The sequence below is a fragment of the Ranitomeya imitator genome, chromosome 6 (assembly GCF_032444005.1).
Source record: "Ranitomeya imitator isolate aRanImi1 chromosome 6, aRanImi1.pri, whole genome shotgun sequence".
Classification (NCBI taxonomy): Eukaryota; Metazoa; Chordata; class Amphibia; order Anura; family Dendrobatidae; genus Ranitomeya; species Ranitomeya imitator.
Window position 1 is genome coordinate 369,324,488 of NC_091287.1, and position 17,365 is coordinate 369,341,852.

The following is a 17,365-nucleotide window of genomic DNA, read 5'->3' on the forward strand; positions in this document are numbered from 1 at the left end:
ACATGCTGGGTTTGCTTGCCAATCACAGTAATGTCTGCACCATCTTTGGTGTGGCACTACTGTGATTGGCTGGCATTCTAGCATCATAGGGACTATTTAAAGGCTGCCGATGCCATCTTGCGCACATTGCCGCTGGAACCAACATAGGGAGAGTGTAGTTTCAGCATAGAGAGAGTGAAAGGAGCGTAGGGAGAGTGACAGAAAGTGAGCATTATATATATTCCAAAAAGCTCTTTTAAGAGCTGAAGATTGATTGTGAAGAGATTACTTGTTTGTTAGGTGGGGATGTAAGTAGGAGGAGGTTTAATAGGAGGGAGGGTGAAAGGCAGGCAAATAGGTGTTCTCATCATAGCAAATATATGCTGCAGATCTCTGCTATTTTCCACTGTGTTGTATAGTAGTTAGTATTATGAACAGGCTGTGGAATTAGGGTGAACTAGGGAGGCTTTTACCCACTACCAAACTATAAAAATCATTTTTTTTGTAGAGGGACATAATATCAGGTGCTACCAGCATATACAAAACCATTGGGAGCTACATAATACTCCTGTGTAGCGGCCTATAATCATTAATTTTTTACCGAAAAATAATATTCCTCAGGGGCAGCATATAGTAACATCCATTTTGAAATGTAATTGCTAAATAATATGCCTCGTCTATTGCTTAAAAAAAACTAATATTTGTCTAGCAGTTATGCAACTGGTGCAATCCGGGTAGAGATAAACGTAAGTGACAATTTAGCTGGGGCAATAATTTTCATTACTCCACATTTGGAGTGTGTCAGCAAAACGATTGCAAAAAAAATCATAATTTTCTATTGGTTTAAAAAATACAATGTCTTTATCTAGCAGTTGTGCACCTGGCTCAATCCGGATACAGATAATCTTACATGAGAATTTAGCAGTTGCAATAATATTCATTACTCCGCATTTGGAGTGTGTGAGCAAGGTGATCTCCAAAAAAATAGCCACACAGTTAATTTGTACATAAGACTTTTGTAACGGTACAATTATAGCCAGGATTTTTTGGCTTCGCAAGCATACAAAAATTCAAGATGAGAAAGGGTGAGGTTAAGGGACGTGGATGTGGTTTTGCTTGCCAAGGCGTGCGACAGATCCAAGGGTGACTTTATCTCATTCTAGGTTCCTGTCAAAATTTGGTCAGCAAATTGTTTAGCTTACAAAATGCAGGTTTTATAGCATCTTGTGGCCCTGTGAAAATTGTAAGCAATGGCCGCATGATGACATGGCGGTGGGCATGGTGGTAGTGGCAGGCTATGGCAAAAATTCAAATGGCCATGTTTAAAATGGCATTGTAAAGGAATGGGTAATTTGTATTTCACTATCTTACTAAGTATTTGGCATGAGGGAGGGACCTCCAAAATGTAGATGTGAGAGCTCTCCCAAATGTATGATAAAATGCCACCTGAGGGGCCTTTCCAAACTCAGGCTTCACGCACCTGCTGGCACTCTGTAAATTGTCAATGAGGGCTGCATGACATGGTGGTGGGTATGGTGGTGGTGATGGGCAAAGCTCCAAATTCAAATGGGCATGTTTGAAATGGCATTGTAAAGGGGTGGGGAATATGTATTCCACTATCTAGCTAACTATTTGGTTTGTGGGAGGGACCTCCCAAATGTAGGAATGAGAGCTCTCCCGAATGTATGATACAGTGCCACCTGAGGGCCCTTACCAAACTCAGGTTTCATGACACCTGCTGGCACTCTACAAATTGTTAGAAAAGGCAGCATAATGACATGTTGGTGGACATGGTGGTGGTGACGGGCGAAGCTCAAAATTCAAATGGACATGTTTGAAATGGCATTGTAAAGGGATGGGGAATATGTATTCCACTATCTTACTAACTATCTGGCATGAGGGAAGGACATCCAAAATGTAGGAGTGAGAGCCCTGACAAATGTTAAAGGAAAAACTAAAGACAAAATGCTCCGTGTAAACATATGCTAAAGGGGAGGAATATATATTTATATATATTTATTTTTAGCGTTATATACATTTAATTATGTAGGGAAAAATGTTTCTTAGCATTTTTCCCTTTAAAAAAAATTTGGTTTGGTTTGGTAGGTCTTTTTTTAAGACTCTATAAAAACCAGCGTAATAGTCTTACATTATCCCCAGATATTATACAGTATGAGACAGAAAGGTATGCAGGCATCTTGTCCATGCTTTGCCATTTAGTTTTAGCTCTTTCCCATTAATTTCAGCCTTTTTTCCATGCCCCCAGACCTGTTTCTTGAGTCTAGTAGAAAAATATTCAGCTTTCCCATTGACTTGGTTTGGATGTGCTATTGTGCAGGAATGCAAGGATATTAGAAATTATTTGTGCCCATTTTCCCAAATCCGAATATTTCACTATTCGATCAATCATGACTAGTTATCAGTCTTCCCCATGATTGTGGAGCCTACTAAAATGTTTAGGAAGCCTTTGCAGGTGTTTTTGGTTAATTATTCTAGTTTACTGAGATTATGACCAAAGAACCAAAATAAATTAACTTTATGATGATATTCTAATTTACTGAGAAGCACCAGTATTTATTCAATGATGGACTGATGTCCCAGAGGCCTACCAGCATCCAACTTTATGAGCTAACTTTTCAACTACATACGCATGTGACATAATCCTCAATCACAAATGTATATAACAATGAACTGGGTAAATTGTTAAATGAATAAGTTGCTGCGTTTGTCTGTACACAGTGATTTAAGTATATAGTGCCAAGTACTGCTATCTATCCACTATCTCTCAACAGTAATAATAAAAGCAGATTAAAGGGGTTGTCTCCCTTGAAAATAAGACTACTGATTTCTTCGATTGATCATCAATGACTCTGCTCTTGAAACCTTGGCTAACAGTGGTTTTAGACTATGTGCACACGTTGCGGATTCTCTGCAGATCCGCAGCGTTTTTTGAGGTGCAGAAATGCTGCAGATTCCCAATTGATTTACAGTAGAATGTAAATCAATGAGAAAAAAAATGGTGTGCACACTTTGCGGAAAATCCGCTGCGGAAACGCTGCGGTTTAAAAGAAGTAGCATGTCACTTCTTTTTTGTGAATATGCTGCGTTTTTGTACCCATTCCATAATAGAAAACCGCAGGGGTAAAAAACGCAGCAAAAACGCACAAAATACGCTGTGAAAGCGCACAAAAAAGGCAACAAATCCGTAGGTGCGTTTTCTGCCAGGAGAGGCAGAATCCGCACCAGAAATTCCTAAGCCTAATCCACAACGTGTGCACATAGCTTTAGCTGGGGAAACTACAGCCACCTGTAGCTATTATCAATGTCAGACATTCGAGATATTGCATACCCATGTAGTATAAACATATCTGCCAGAATTCAGATGGGCATCTCTCTGTTCTAACATATAGAGTTTCCTAGAGGGGGATCCACTTTATGATGTCCATATGCCCTAATCGAGCACATGGATGGGTTTTATCTTCATGACGTAACCCAAATAAGTCAATAAGTTTAGTTAGTCAGCAAATGCCCAAGTTTCAGTGATTTTATTTGTAAACTTATTACTTATTTATTGACCATTGCCTTTATTTTTGTTTCCCATTCAGAAACTCCAGCCTATGTATCCCATGCACATGTGTACATTCGAGTAATGGATATCAATGATAATGCTCCTCAGCTTCAAAGTATACCCGATATATATGTTTGTGAGAAATCAAGGATTGGACAGGTGACTTACATAAATTCATTCTCAAATCTGAATTAGTCTACTGTATGTATAATTCACATGCTGCTGTCTACAGTCTTGTTATACTTACCAGATAATAGGCATTTGCACAGGAGCTTCAAACCCTGAGGCCATAACGAAATTCATTAGGCAGGTTATATAAAAGGTTTCCGAGTATTGTAAGATTTTCCTACTGCAGAGATTGCTGTCACATGAAGAACATTGTTTTGTTCTGCTTTGCTTCAGGGCATTACAGAGTTGTGCTCTGAAGATAATTAGCAAGTGAAGACAATGCAAGGTAAAGGTACATGACTGGTGGGAAGCCAAACCTACCATCTATAGCACATAGGAAGGAATGTTGGCGAATGAAAACAAATTATAGTGCATAGACTAGAGATAATTGAAATATTTTTATATGTTAGCCTTCTGTTTATAACAAACATTTTTAAAAAGTAACACAACTTTTATTTTTTTCTAAATACTTTTGTCCAACATGGAAAGTTTTGAAGCTTTGTAAATCACTTTCTTAGGTAATTTTTCTTCATTCATGCACAAAATTGAATGTATTTGGCTTCCAAACTCCTGATTTCCACAGTTTACTTGCCTGCTTTCAGCTACATTGATTGCAGAATATACTCATTTGGAGTACTATGATGGCAGATAAGGATCAGTAGCACCTGTCTGTTCCTCTTAGGTCGGTTTCACACGTCAGTGGCTCCGGTATGTGAGGTGTCAGTTTCCTCATGTACCAGAGACACTGACTCACGTAGACACATTAAAATCAATGTGTCTCTGCACATGTCAGCGTGTTTTCACGGACCGTGTGTCTGTTTGAAAAACACGGAGACATGTCAGTGTTTGTGGGAACGCACGGATCACACGGACCCGTTAAAGTCAATGGGTCCATGTAAAACACGTACCGCACACGGATGCTGTCCGTGTGCAGTCCGTGTGCCATGCAGGAGACAGCGCTACTGTAAGCGCTGTCCCCTGTGTGCAGTGCTGAAGCCGGAATTCATCCCTTCTTCCCAGCAGCGTTTGCTGGAGAGAAGGAATGAATAATCTTTTTTTTTCTTTCCCCTTAAAAATAAAGTTTGTGCGTCCCCTCCCGCTTCCCATCCCCTGTGCACCCCCCCCCCCCACTTGCCAGGAAATACTCACCGACACCCAGCTCCAGCGATGTCTCCTCTGATGTCACAACTGATGGTCCCAACTCCATTTCTAAGGCAAGAAATCCCACTTATCAAACCTGTCAGGGCACACCTGTGAAGTGAAAACCATTTCCGGTGACTACCTCTTGAAGCTCATCAAGACAATGCCAAGAGTGTGCAAAGCAGTCATCAAAGCAAAAGGTGGCTACTTTGAAGAACCTAGAATATAAGACATATTTTCAGTTGTTTCACACTTTTTTGTTAAGTATATAATTCCACATGTGTTAATTCATAGTTTTGATGCATTCAGTGTGAATTTACAATTTTCATAGTCATGAAAATACAGAAAAATCTTTAAATGAGAAGGTGTGTCCAAACTTTTGGTCTGTACTGTAAAAAGGTGGAGCTGAACATGTGCAAGTTGCTGCTTTTCCAGCATCCCCTCTTGTTTGCTGGTATTTTTGTCAAGCATAAATATGAGGCGGATGACATTGTTGACTCCACATGTCCCTATTGACAAATTTGGTCACCTCTTCAAAAGGCTTCAGTATGTGAATATGCATTCTACAGTAACTCAAGTTTCAGTTTGTCTGCTCCATGATATAGTTGTTCACTGCTTTATGCTGGTCATACTTATTCTCCAAGATATGAAGTATAAAATTGCAGGCAACACAAATCCAGCAGCGCTCTGGCTGACAGATCTGTTTTCACAAAGCTGACACATTTCTGAATGTAGCCACCATTCTCCTCAAAGTGGTTATATTTGTGAATTAAATGATGCACTATTTATTTCAGGACATGGTACATGCAAGTAATTAACTAGCACCTGCGACAGGCCACTATGTTCAGGTGACATGTAGAAAAAAGTATCAGAACTTACCACGTTTTGTAGGTTGAAAGTCCATCGGAGGAGAACTGATGGGTGCCATTGCTACAGCAGGTATGGCTCTGCAAGAGTGGGAAAAGTGAAGAGAGCATAATTTCCACAGGTGAAATAAGAGCACTATTTTATATCTTTAAACGTAAAACCCGACATACAACTCTCTTAAAACTCTCTTAATCATAGCATAGTAATGAAATGGCAATGTCCTGATTTAAACACAGCTAATCACAAAGAGGTTGAAAATAACATGTGCAATTAGCAGGTGTGCAGGAGCAGAGAACATGCAATGGAATACACAAATCAACCAATCAGTACATACAGCTCTTGCAAAAATTAAGAATGAAGCCGCATGCAAAGTTATCCTTGAAAAACAGTTGATTCCTTCTGCTCAGGCAATGCTCCCCAACTTTGAGAACTGTTTTTCTAGTAGAACAATGCACCTTGCCACACAGCTAGGTCAATCAAGATGTGGATGAAGGACCATCACTTCAAATCCTTGTCATGGCCAGCCCAGTCTCCAGACCTGAACCTCATTGAAAACCTCTGGAATGTAGTCAGGAGGATGATGGAAAGTCACTAGTGATGAGCAAGCATGCTCACCACTACTATATACTCGTCCAAGTATCAAGGTACACGGTGTGAGGACTGGCAGAACGCACCGAGTTAATATGGATGTTATAACTGGTGCGTTCACAGCCTGGGGTCCACCGTGCAGGAAACAACCTACTGCTAGAAAATGACGGCACTATATGGCGGTATAAGTGAGCTCAGTTACTTCCCTGAGTCACACAGAAAAGAACACCCTGTGCCCTGTTAGCGTTACAGGGGAACACAGCTAACTTCTGAGATGATGGCAGTCAGTGGTCATGCACACAGAGAAGCACACAAAATCTCCTCACCGGAGTTGCCTGTATTCTAGGGGCTTATTTCATCCGGGTCCCTGAATACAATCGTACAAACTCCTCACCGAAGGTGCCGGTATTCTAGGAGCTTATTTCAGCCGGGTCCCTGAATACAATCATACAAACTCCTCACTGGAGATGCCGGTATTCTAGAGGCTTATTTCAGCCGGGTCCCTGAATACAATCATACAGGTGCGTCCACAATTAGCAAGCTCATAACATGAAGTGATACTAGCGCATGGCCGTGCGGCCATGCAAACCTTTTATAGCTGCAGCAGCTTCAAGACCTTCCTAGAGGACCAATGGAAGCTGCTACAATACCAGAGCAACTTCAGGACCTTCCTAGAGGACCAATGGGAGCTGCAGCAGTACCTGAGCATGTGACCCCTGACCTCCAATGAGAGGTCTTACCTTGGGCATGCTCAGAAGGGAAAAAGCAGGACTTAGTCCTAGAGACATCTGCTCACCGCTGACCAGTACTGGCTACAATGGCTGGGCCTGGGAAAGCAGCAGAAACCATCCTCGTAGTATCAGGCTGACCCAGACGCTGGGACCGACATCTCTGCTGAGCAGGCTCCACTGCGGCTGGAGAGGAATGGGAGAACACAGAGGAGATGGCTTGAGATTCCTCCTGTGCAGAGGTGGGAACTCGACCCCTAACACTTGGTGTACTCAGCGAGCACTGAGCGTTTCCGGGATTATTCGGTGGGAGCTTTGGCCTCCGCCTTTAAATTGTGGTGCTTGTTAAAGCGCCAATGAGCATGCATGGATTGTCTGCCATGCACTGTAATACCACAGCCATCTTTGTTGTGGTATTACAGTGATTGGCAAGCCGCACAGTGTCAACAGATCTATAAGAGACCTGGTGCCACCCTGCTCGCCGTTTCTGCTCCAGAGTCAGCTACTGTAGGGTCAGATTTGTTCTTTTATTAGTTAGTGTGAAAATGCTGACAGGCTGACTCTTTTAAAAATGAACAAGGGTTGGATTGGGCAAGACTTCTGTACACCACCCAATGAAACAGCAAAACATAACCTCTAAGTCCGGCCTCACACTCAGCGTATAAAAATACGGTCTGTTATTTACGGCCGTAATACGCAGAAAAGTCCCCAAAATAGTGATCCATATGTCATCCGTAGGCAGGGTGTGTCAGCGTATTTTGTGCATGGCATCCTCCGTATGTAATCCGTATGGCATCCGTACTGTGAGATTTTCTCGCAGGCTTGCAAAACCGACATACGAACATACAATGGATCCATGGACTCAAATAATCGTGAAAACATATATACTGTCTCTCTATGTATATATGTATATTTCAGTGAGACACACATATATATATATATATGTTAATATATCATACAGCGCTAGATAGCTTAAAAGCCGGTAATTCAATTGCCGGCTTTTCCTATCTCCTTCACAAACCCAACATGATATGAGACATGGTTTACATACAGTAAACTATCTCTTATCCCTTTTTTTTTGCATATTCCACGTTACTAATGTTAATAGCATGAATGTGCAAAATTTGGGTGCTCTAGCTATTAAATTAAAGGGTTAAATCGTAGAAAAAATTGGCGTGGGCTCCCGCGCAATTTTCTCCGCTAGAATGGTAAGGCCAGTGACTGAGGGCAGATATTAATAGCCTGGAGAGGGTCCATGGTTATTGCCCTTCCCCCGGCTAAAAAACATCTGCCCCCAGCCACCCCAGAAAAGGCACATCTGGAAGATGCGCCTATTCTGGCACTTGGCCACTTTCTTCCCATTCCCGTGTAGCGGTGGGATATGGGGTAATGAAGGGTTAATGTCACCTTGCTATTGTAAGGTGACATTAAGCAAGATTAATAATGGAGAGGCGTCAATTATGACACCTATCCATTTTTAATCCAATAGTATGAAATGGTTAAAAAAACACACACACATTATTACAAAGTATTTTAATGAAATAAATACACAGGTTGTTGTAATATCTATAATATAACGGTGGGAGCGTCACTCTGTCCGAAGCCTTTATAGACTGCGCAAGCGCGACGCACCGCACCTGCGCAGTCTGGACCAGAGTGACGCAGCCAAACTTAATTATCCCCCCCATAATATACCGGCCGTGGGGGCTCCACCCCCCTCCCACCCCCTGTGCGCACCCCCCTCCTACCCCCGGTGCGCACCCTCCCCCCTGTGCGCCCCCCCCGCTGTGATTAAAATACTCACCTAGCTTCCGAATCCCTCGCCGCAGCATCCTCTTCTGGCCGCAGCCTCTCCTGTATGCGGTCACGTGGGGCCGCCGATTATAGTACTGAATATGCGGCTCCGCCCCTTTGGGGGCGCACCGGGGGTGGGAGGGGGGGGGACCTGGATCTGCATTTTAAACACTAATATTCATATGTTCCCTGCAGCAAACACTGCTGCAGGGAACATATGAATCGCGGCTTCAGCACCAGTGGGGGGGACAGCGCTTAATGTAGCGCTGTCTCCTGTACGGCACACAGACTGCACACGGACAATGTCCGTGTGCGGTACGTGTTTTACACGTCCAGCACAGCCTCCCCCAGCACAGCCACAGCCACGCACAGCCGCCCCAGCACAGCCACGCACAGCCACCCCAGCACAGCCACGCACAGCCGACCCCAGCACAGCCGCCCCCAGCACAGGCACGCACAGCCGCCCCAGCACAGCCACCCCAGCACAGCCACGCACAGCCGTCCCCAGCACAGCCACGCACAGCCGCCCCAGCACAGCCACGCACAGCCACCCCAGCACAGCCACAGCCACGCACAGCCGCCCCCAGCACAGCCGCCCCCAGCACAGGCACCACAGCCGCCCCAGCACAGCCACGCACAGCCGCCCCCAGCACAGCCACAGCCACACACAGCCGCCCCCAGCCCAGCCACAGCCACGCACAGCCGCCCCCAGCACAGCCACGCACAGCCGCCCCCAGCACAGCCGCCCCCAGCACAGCCACAGTCACGCACAGCCGCCCCCAGCACAGCCACAGCCACGCACAGCCGCCCCCAGCACAGCCGCCCCCAGCACAGCCACAGCTACAGCCACGTACAGCCACCCCAGCACAGCCACCCCAGCACAGCCACGCACAGCCGCCCCAGCATAGCCACGCACAGCCACCCCAGCACAGCCACGCACAGCCGCCCCCAGCACAGCCACAGCCACGCACAGCTGCCCCCAGCACAGCCGCCCCCAGCACAGCCACAGCTACAGCCACGCACAGCCACCCCAGCACAGCCACACACAGCCGCCCCCAGCACAGCCGCCCCCAGCACAGCCACAGCCACGCACAGCCGCCCCAGCACAGCCACCCCAGCACAGCCACAGCTACAGCCACACACAGCCGCCCCAGCACAGCCACGCACAGCCGCCCCCAGCACAGCCGCCTCCAGCACAGCCACAGCCACGCACAGCTGCCCCAGCACAGCCACGCACAGCTGCCCCCAGCACAGCCACGCACAGCCGCCCCCAGCACAGCCACGCACAGCCGCCCCCAGCACAGCCACAGCCACGCACAGCCACAGCCACGCACAGCCACGCACAGCCACCCCCAGCACAGCCGCCTCCAGCACAGCCACAGCCACGCACAGCCGCCCCAGCACAGCCACGTACAGCTGCCCCCAGCACAGCCACGCACAGCCGCCCCCAGCACAGCCACGCACAGCCGCCCCCAGCACAGCCACAGCCACGCACAGCCGCCCCCAGCACAGCCATGCACAGCCACCCCCAGCACAGCCGCCTCCAGCACAGCCACAGCCACGCACAGCCGCCCCAGCACAGCCACGCACAGCTGCCCCCAGCACAGCCACGCACAGCCGCCCCCAGCACAGCCACGCACAGCCGCCCCAGCACAGCCACAGCCACGCACAGCCGCCCCCAGCACAGCCACGCACAGCCACCCCCAGCACAGCCGCCTCCAGCACAGCCACAGCCACGCACAGCCGCCCCAGCACAGCCACGTACAGCTGCCCCCAGCACAGCCACGCACAGCCACCCCCCAACACAGCCACGCACAGCCGCCCCCCAGCATAGCCACAGCCACGCACAGCCGCCCCCAGCACAGCCATGCACAGCCACCCCCAGCACAGCCACGCACAGCCGCCCCCAGCACAGCCACGCACAGCCGCCCCCAGCACAGCCACAGCCACGCACAGCCGCCTCCAGCACAGCCGCCCCCAGCACAGCCATGCACAGCCGCCCCCAGTACAGCCACGCACAGCCGCCCCGCCACGCACAGCTGCCCCCAGCACAGCCACGCTCAGCCGCCCCCAGCACAGCCGCCCCCAGCTCCCAGCACAGCCACGCACAGCTGCCCCCAGCACAGCCACGCACAGCCGCCCCCAGCACAGCCACGCACAGCCACCCCCAGCACAGCCACGCACAGCCGCACCCAGCACAGCCAAGCACAGCCGCCCCAAGCACAGCCACACACAGCCGCCCTCAGCATAGCCACGCACAGCCGCCCCCAGCACAGCCGCCCGCAGCACAGCCACGCACAGCAGCCCCCAGCACAGCCACGCACAGCTGCCCCATGCACAGCCACGCACAGCCGCCCCATGCACAGCCACGCACAGCCTCCCCCAGCACAGCCACACACAACGCCCCCAACACAGCCACGCACAGCCGCCCCCAGCACAGCCACGCACAGCGCCTCCAGCACAGCTGCCCCCAGCACAGCCACGCACAGCCGCCCCCAGCACAGCCACGCACAGCCACCCCAGCACAGCTGCCCCCAGCACAGCCATGCATAGCCGCCCCCAGCACAGCCACCCGCACTTGGGCAGTAGAGCCGGAGAGAGAAAGATGGGAGCAACATATGGCAGAATGGAAACAGGAACAGGCAGAATGGGTGCAGCACATTACAACAGAATGGGGGCACAGGATGGCAACAGCACATGACCGAATGGTTGCGCACCATGGGAGCAGCACATGACAGAATGGGGGTGCACGATGGGAGCAGCATATGACAGAATGGGGGCACACACATGACAGGATGGGGGTGCAGGATGGGAGCACATGACAGGATGAGGGTGCAGGATGGGAGCACATGACAGGATGGGGGTGCAGGATGGGAGCACATGACAGGATGGGGACGCAGGATGGGAGCACATGACAGGATGGGGACGCAGGATGGGAGCAGCACATGACAGGATGGGGACGCAGGATGGAGCAGCACATGACAGGATGGGGTGCAGAATGGGAGCAGCCCATGACAGAATGGGGGCGCAGGATGGGAGCAGCACATGACAGAATGGGGGTGCAGGATGGGAACAGCACATGACAGGACGGGGGCGCAGGATGGAGCATCACATGACAGGATGGGGACGCAGGATGGGAGCAGCACATGTCAGGATGGGGACGCAGGATGGTGCAGCACATGACAGGATGGAGACCATATACTAATATAAATGCTCGCCACCCGGGCGTAGAACGGGTTCAATAGCTAGTTTTATTATACTGGTAATTCACCTGAAGACTCTCGTTCTGTAAAAAAGGAAAAATAAAAAATGTCATACTATTGGAATAATGGGGAACACAATTTTTTAAGAGATAGGTCAGACAACTGTTCTTAAATAATTTTTGGATGCTGAATCCAGAAATGATCTCAGTTTTTCTCTATCACATCAAGTTTTTGAACTATAGGATTTTTGTCTTCTCAAAACTATGTAAAATACTGTAGCTAAAAAGTGTTTTTTTTTTATTAAATAGTACAAATATGAACAAAAAATGAAATATATAAGAAATAGGCATGACAAAGTTGTGACTACTCTTAAAAGTTGCCACGTAGCTCTATATGAGTCGAATTGTAATCAGATAACAAGTCTTATTACAGATATCAGTGCAATTGTGCTTCTCTGGCAGGTAAGTTGTGTAGGAAAAACTTGACGTGCTAGAAAAAAACTGACTACATTTTTGGAATCAGCATGCCAATTTTAGTATAAATCAGCTCAAAAACCTAGCTCAACAGAAATTTTTTTTCAAATTGTTCCCCTGTGTAATGGATAGGTGTCATAATTGTGGTGCTTGTTAAAGCGCCAATGAGCATGCATGGATTGTCTGCCATGCCGACCCCTATACTATGTGTATACCCCTATACTATGTGTAGAAAAATATTTAGAATTGAGAGTCCTCAGTGGTTGATACCTTTTAATGGCTAAAACCACTTCTGAATTTCTTTCCTGTATCAAAATGGAGGATACCAGAATGTACCGCATCTTTATGGAACTAAAACCACTTCTGAATTCTTTCCTGTATACTATGTGTAGACATTTATCTTAGCTATCTTAGCTATTCTATTCTAACCTGTCAGTGTGATTTTACTATACACCGCACTGAATTGCCAGATTTTCTATAGAACACCGGTGCGTATTTCTCGCAAGTCACACTGCTGGTCCGTGTGTAATCCGTAATTTTCTGGCCCCCATAGACTTTCATTGTCGTATTTTTTGTGCAATACTGTGACAAACGCAGCAGCCGTAGAAGACCGTATAATACGGATCAGTAAAATACGGCAGATAGGAGCTGGGCCATAGAGAATCGCTGTACCGTATGCAATCCGTATTTTCTGCACCTCTCATACGTCCGTAAAACTCGCTAGTGTGAGGCCGGCCTAATACATTCTCTTTTTTTGGGGAGGTGTATTCTCATGCATCTCTTCACAACCACACATCTGTTTACGCTTCTAGATTTGGTCTATTTGATGTTATCCTCCTACTTATCCTCATCCTCATCATCCACAGCCACTATAACACCATGGTGAACATATTCCGTGATGCAAAAATCACTCAATTTTTGCTCAGGGGTGTTTTTATGATGCCGTTATTAATATGAAATAAAAAAAAATTTACTCCCCCAGGGGGAAATGTTTGTCAGCCCATACACTAAGTATATGGGCATTCAATATGTTGGAGACCCGCTCCTTTAAATTGGTAATAGAGACATATGAGGACATTCTCCACGTCTCTTCAGGCACCACCACTAGAACATGAGGGTGAACGGATTCCGTGATGCAACTGTCACTCTATAGTTTGGAAAGGGTGCCTGTAAATAATAAAAAAAAGGTGTATCCCCAGGGGGAAATGTTTATTATTCCATACACTTAGTGTATGGGCATTCCAAGTATAGGTGAAGCACTCATTTTTAATGTGAACATTTTTTATGAGACCCTCCTCCACATTTCTTTCAAGGGGGATTGTGGTGCATTCAAATTACGGCCAGGCCTTGCATTCACTTCATGCACAAAATTTATGGTAATAAAAAAACAATAATAATGTGAACTTTTCTTTCATGTGGCCATCCAGTACGTGGTTTCAAAAGGTTATTAGAGTTCATGTAACATTGGTGCAGGGCAAGCCTTGCATTCAGTGCATAAGCAAACAGTATGGGAAACACACTTTCTTCTAATGGGAACAATTTTGTCATGAGGCCGTAAAGTACGTCTGCTGAAAGGCTTATTGGGGTGCATGTAATATTGGTGAGGGGCAGGCCTTGCATTCAGTGCATAAGAAAACAGTATGGGAGACACACTTTCTTCTAAGATAACAATTTTGACATGGGGCCCTCAAGTACATCTGCAGAAACAGTTATTGGGGTGCATGTAACTTTGGGACAGGGCAGGCTTTGCATTCAGTGCAATATTTTTTTCAGGAGGCCCTCCTGTGCGTCTCATGAAAGGGGTATTGGAGTGCGCCATAATTTTTGACAGCCCAGCCACTCAATGCATAGGCAATAACATATAGGAGACCCACTGTTTAATGGCCCTTTAAGAACATTAATGCCATCTGATGTCCCTTGAAAATTAAGCTCTGTGACTTTAAGAGTCCCTCCTTCATAAATGAAACAAGATGTGTCTGCTTATGTGTCACACATCACATGGCCAGCTACGGTTGTTAAATGTTACAATGACATTACCCAGTGAATGCATTTGCATTGGTTGAAAGCAATGCTAAAGTTGAAAAATGAATAAAAAAAGCTGCGTGTGAACATAGCCCAAGTGGTGGAGGAACATTTATGTTTGGGGTTAGTTATTTTGTTTTATATAATTCATTACCCTGGAAAAGATGTCCCTTAACATATTTCCCAGCAAAATCCTTTTTGCATTTGTTTTTGTATGTTTTTTGCTGCGCCTGTAAAAATGGTGTGAAACTCTGACATCGTTCACAGCTGTGACATATGAGTCAGAAATGCTTCCAGGGGCGATCCCCACGATGTTCCCTTGTTATTTGAGCAGTGTTTCCATCACTTTCAGAAAATTATTTAGACGTGAGATTTCTCAGTGGTTGATACCTTTTAATGGCTAACTGAAAAGATGGGAACAAATTGCAATTTGTTACCATCTTTTCAGTTAGCCATTAAAAGGTATCAACCACTGAGGACTCTCATGTCTAAATAATTTTCTATCTACTGGCTAACACGGTACAAAGATATATATCTTTCCTGCGTCATTTTCAGACGTTTTAAGACCTTAGAAGGACCCCCAGGGGGATCGCGGTAAAAATACTCAGGTCTCCCATAGATTTACATTGGGCTCAGTGCTCGGGTCGAGTACCCGAGTATTCCAATTTGCTCGTCCCGAGCAACAAACATCCGAGCATTTTAGTATCACCAATAGTCACAAGCCATCAAAACAAAGAAAAACTGCTTACATTTTTGCACTAGAAGCAGTGTGAAAGACTTGTGGAAAGCATGCCAAGACGCATGAAAGCTGTGATTAAAAATTATGGTTATTCCACAAAATATTGATTTCTGAACTCTTCCTGAGTTAAAACATTAGTATTGTTTTTTCTAAATTATTATGAACTTGTTTGCTTTGCATTATTTGAGGTCTGAAAGCACTGTTTTTTTTTTAATTTTGACCGTTTCTCCATTTAAGAAAAAAAGATACAAAATTTAGTGCTTGGAGATTCGGAGCCATGTTGTCAGAAGTTTCTAGAATAAATTAACAATTTACATTTTACTCAAGAATATAATTATAAGGAGAAAAATCAGACAAACTGAACATTTTGCAGTGGTCTCTTGATTTTTGCCAGAGCTGTATATAATAAAGATGTATCTTATAGTTAATACAAATAAAGTGTTTTGCTGTCCAAACTTAATAACAGACATGGAACATGTAATGCTGTGCGTAGAATGACAAATTAATATATATAAAAGAGATTCTTCCTATAATTCATAACTTGGAGATATTTGCTGTACAGAAAGAAGCCACATCCCCCTAGAGGAGGAAGTTGGTAAAAATGCCTTATGCTGTGAGAGGCATTTTGGACACTAAACTTAGACAGCAAACATCCCCAAGGTATGAATTATAGGAATGATCTCTTTTATATATTAAGTTGTCATCTTAAGCAGAGCAATACATGTTCTATGTCTCTTATTAAAATTGGACAACAAAACACTTCATATGTATGAAATTGTTGATAGATGATTTTTGATAGATCTCTATTATATTTGTGCTGATTGGTTGCTTTTTGTATTACATTGCCTGTTCTCTGCTCCTGCATAACTGCTAATTACACGTTATTTTCAGCCTCTTTGCGATTGACTGTATTTTCTTTACAACAGGACCATTGCCATTTCAATAAGGGCGTCTGGGACGCCAGAAACGCATCAGTTTTTTATCTTTGTATGTCGGGTTTTACAGTATAAAGAAATAGCGCTTTAATTTCACCCGTGGAAGCGCTGCTCTCTTCACTTTTCCAATTCATGTGGCACATATCTGTCTGAAATCTGACTACTACAAAATAGAAGTATACAAGAATGACAATTTTTAAGAACACATACTTTGTGTGGTTGATTTTAAATTTCTAGATTGTGTGAGATTTGTGATTTATATCACTAAAGCCTAGGTTACAAAATATTTGTTTACTAGCAAAATTAACTGCAATTTATGAAGAATCTTTGGATTTTTCTTCACAGACTTGCCACCTCTCTCATTTTATATTGTGTATCAGTAGTGTAGCAGCAAAAACGAATCCATAGCATCAGTTGTTCACAATCTACAACGGATCCGTTGATCCATTGAGCCAACGGATTGTGACTGACGGCAAAAACTTATGTGTGAAAAGGGCCTAACAGAATCCAATTTTGGTCATTTTATGACTCTACCTGCATTGAGCTGTGCGTTCTGACCTCCTAACCCTATGCTATAAAGGTATAAAATGATGGTGCCTAATATCATTAGCCAAATGTGTGACTCTTCAGCAGCGTGTGATATGGTGCTGGGTATTTTTTTTATTTTTTTAAGCAAGTTTTATTTTTTAACTTGTAAGACAAGTTGCAAACTATTCCAGTTTAGGAAAATTGTCTTAAAATCAAATCACTACAGATTAATTCAGTGATCTCAACTGTCCATTTGAAAAAAATTATATTGCAGCTGGCACTAAAGAGTTCAGAACTCATGCAGGGGAAAAATATACTATGAATGATACATAGTCATATGTTATTTGGCTGCATTTATGTTCAAAGTGTCAACAGTGTTTGATAAAATTGTAATATTTTTAGTTATAATTTGTTGGGTATATTTGGAATATTTTTAAATATAAGGGTATGTTTCCACATTCCGAATATGCAGCGCTTTGGACGCAACTCCGGCCAAAGCCCTGCACCCTTTTGTACACGCAGTGATTCCTCATGTGTTCATTGAACTAATAGATGCGTCTTTTCTGGGCAGCTGCAAACTGCTGTTTTTAGGCTGGGGGCCTATATCAATGGCCATTTGCCATTCTGAGAATA

At 45.3% G+C, this 17,365-nt stretch overlaps 1 protein-coding gene across 1 annotated transcript in view; it reads left to right on the forward strand.

Moving 5' to 3' along the window:
- LOC138642673 (cadherin-19-like) overlaps positions 1-17,365 on the forward strand; it is a 225,822-nt gene that overhangs the window by 175,406 nt on the left and 33,051 nt on the right. Inside the window, exon 9 of the mRNA XM_069730990.1 lies at positions 3,585-3,706. Within this exon, the coding sequence (XP_069587091.1) occupies positions 3,585-3,706 (122 nt within the window). The remainder of the gene's footprint in view (positions 1-3,584; positions 3,707-17,365) is intronic.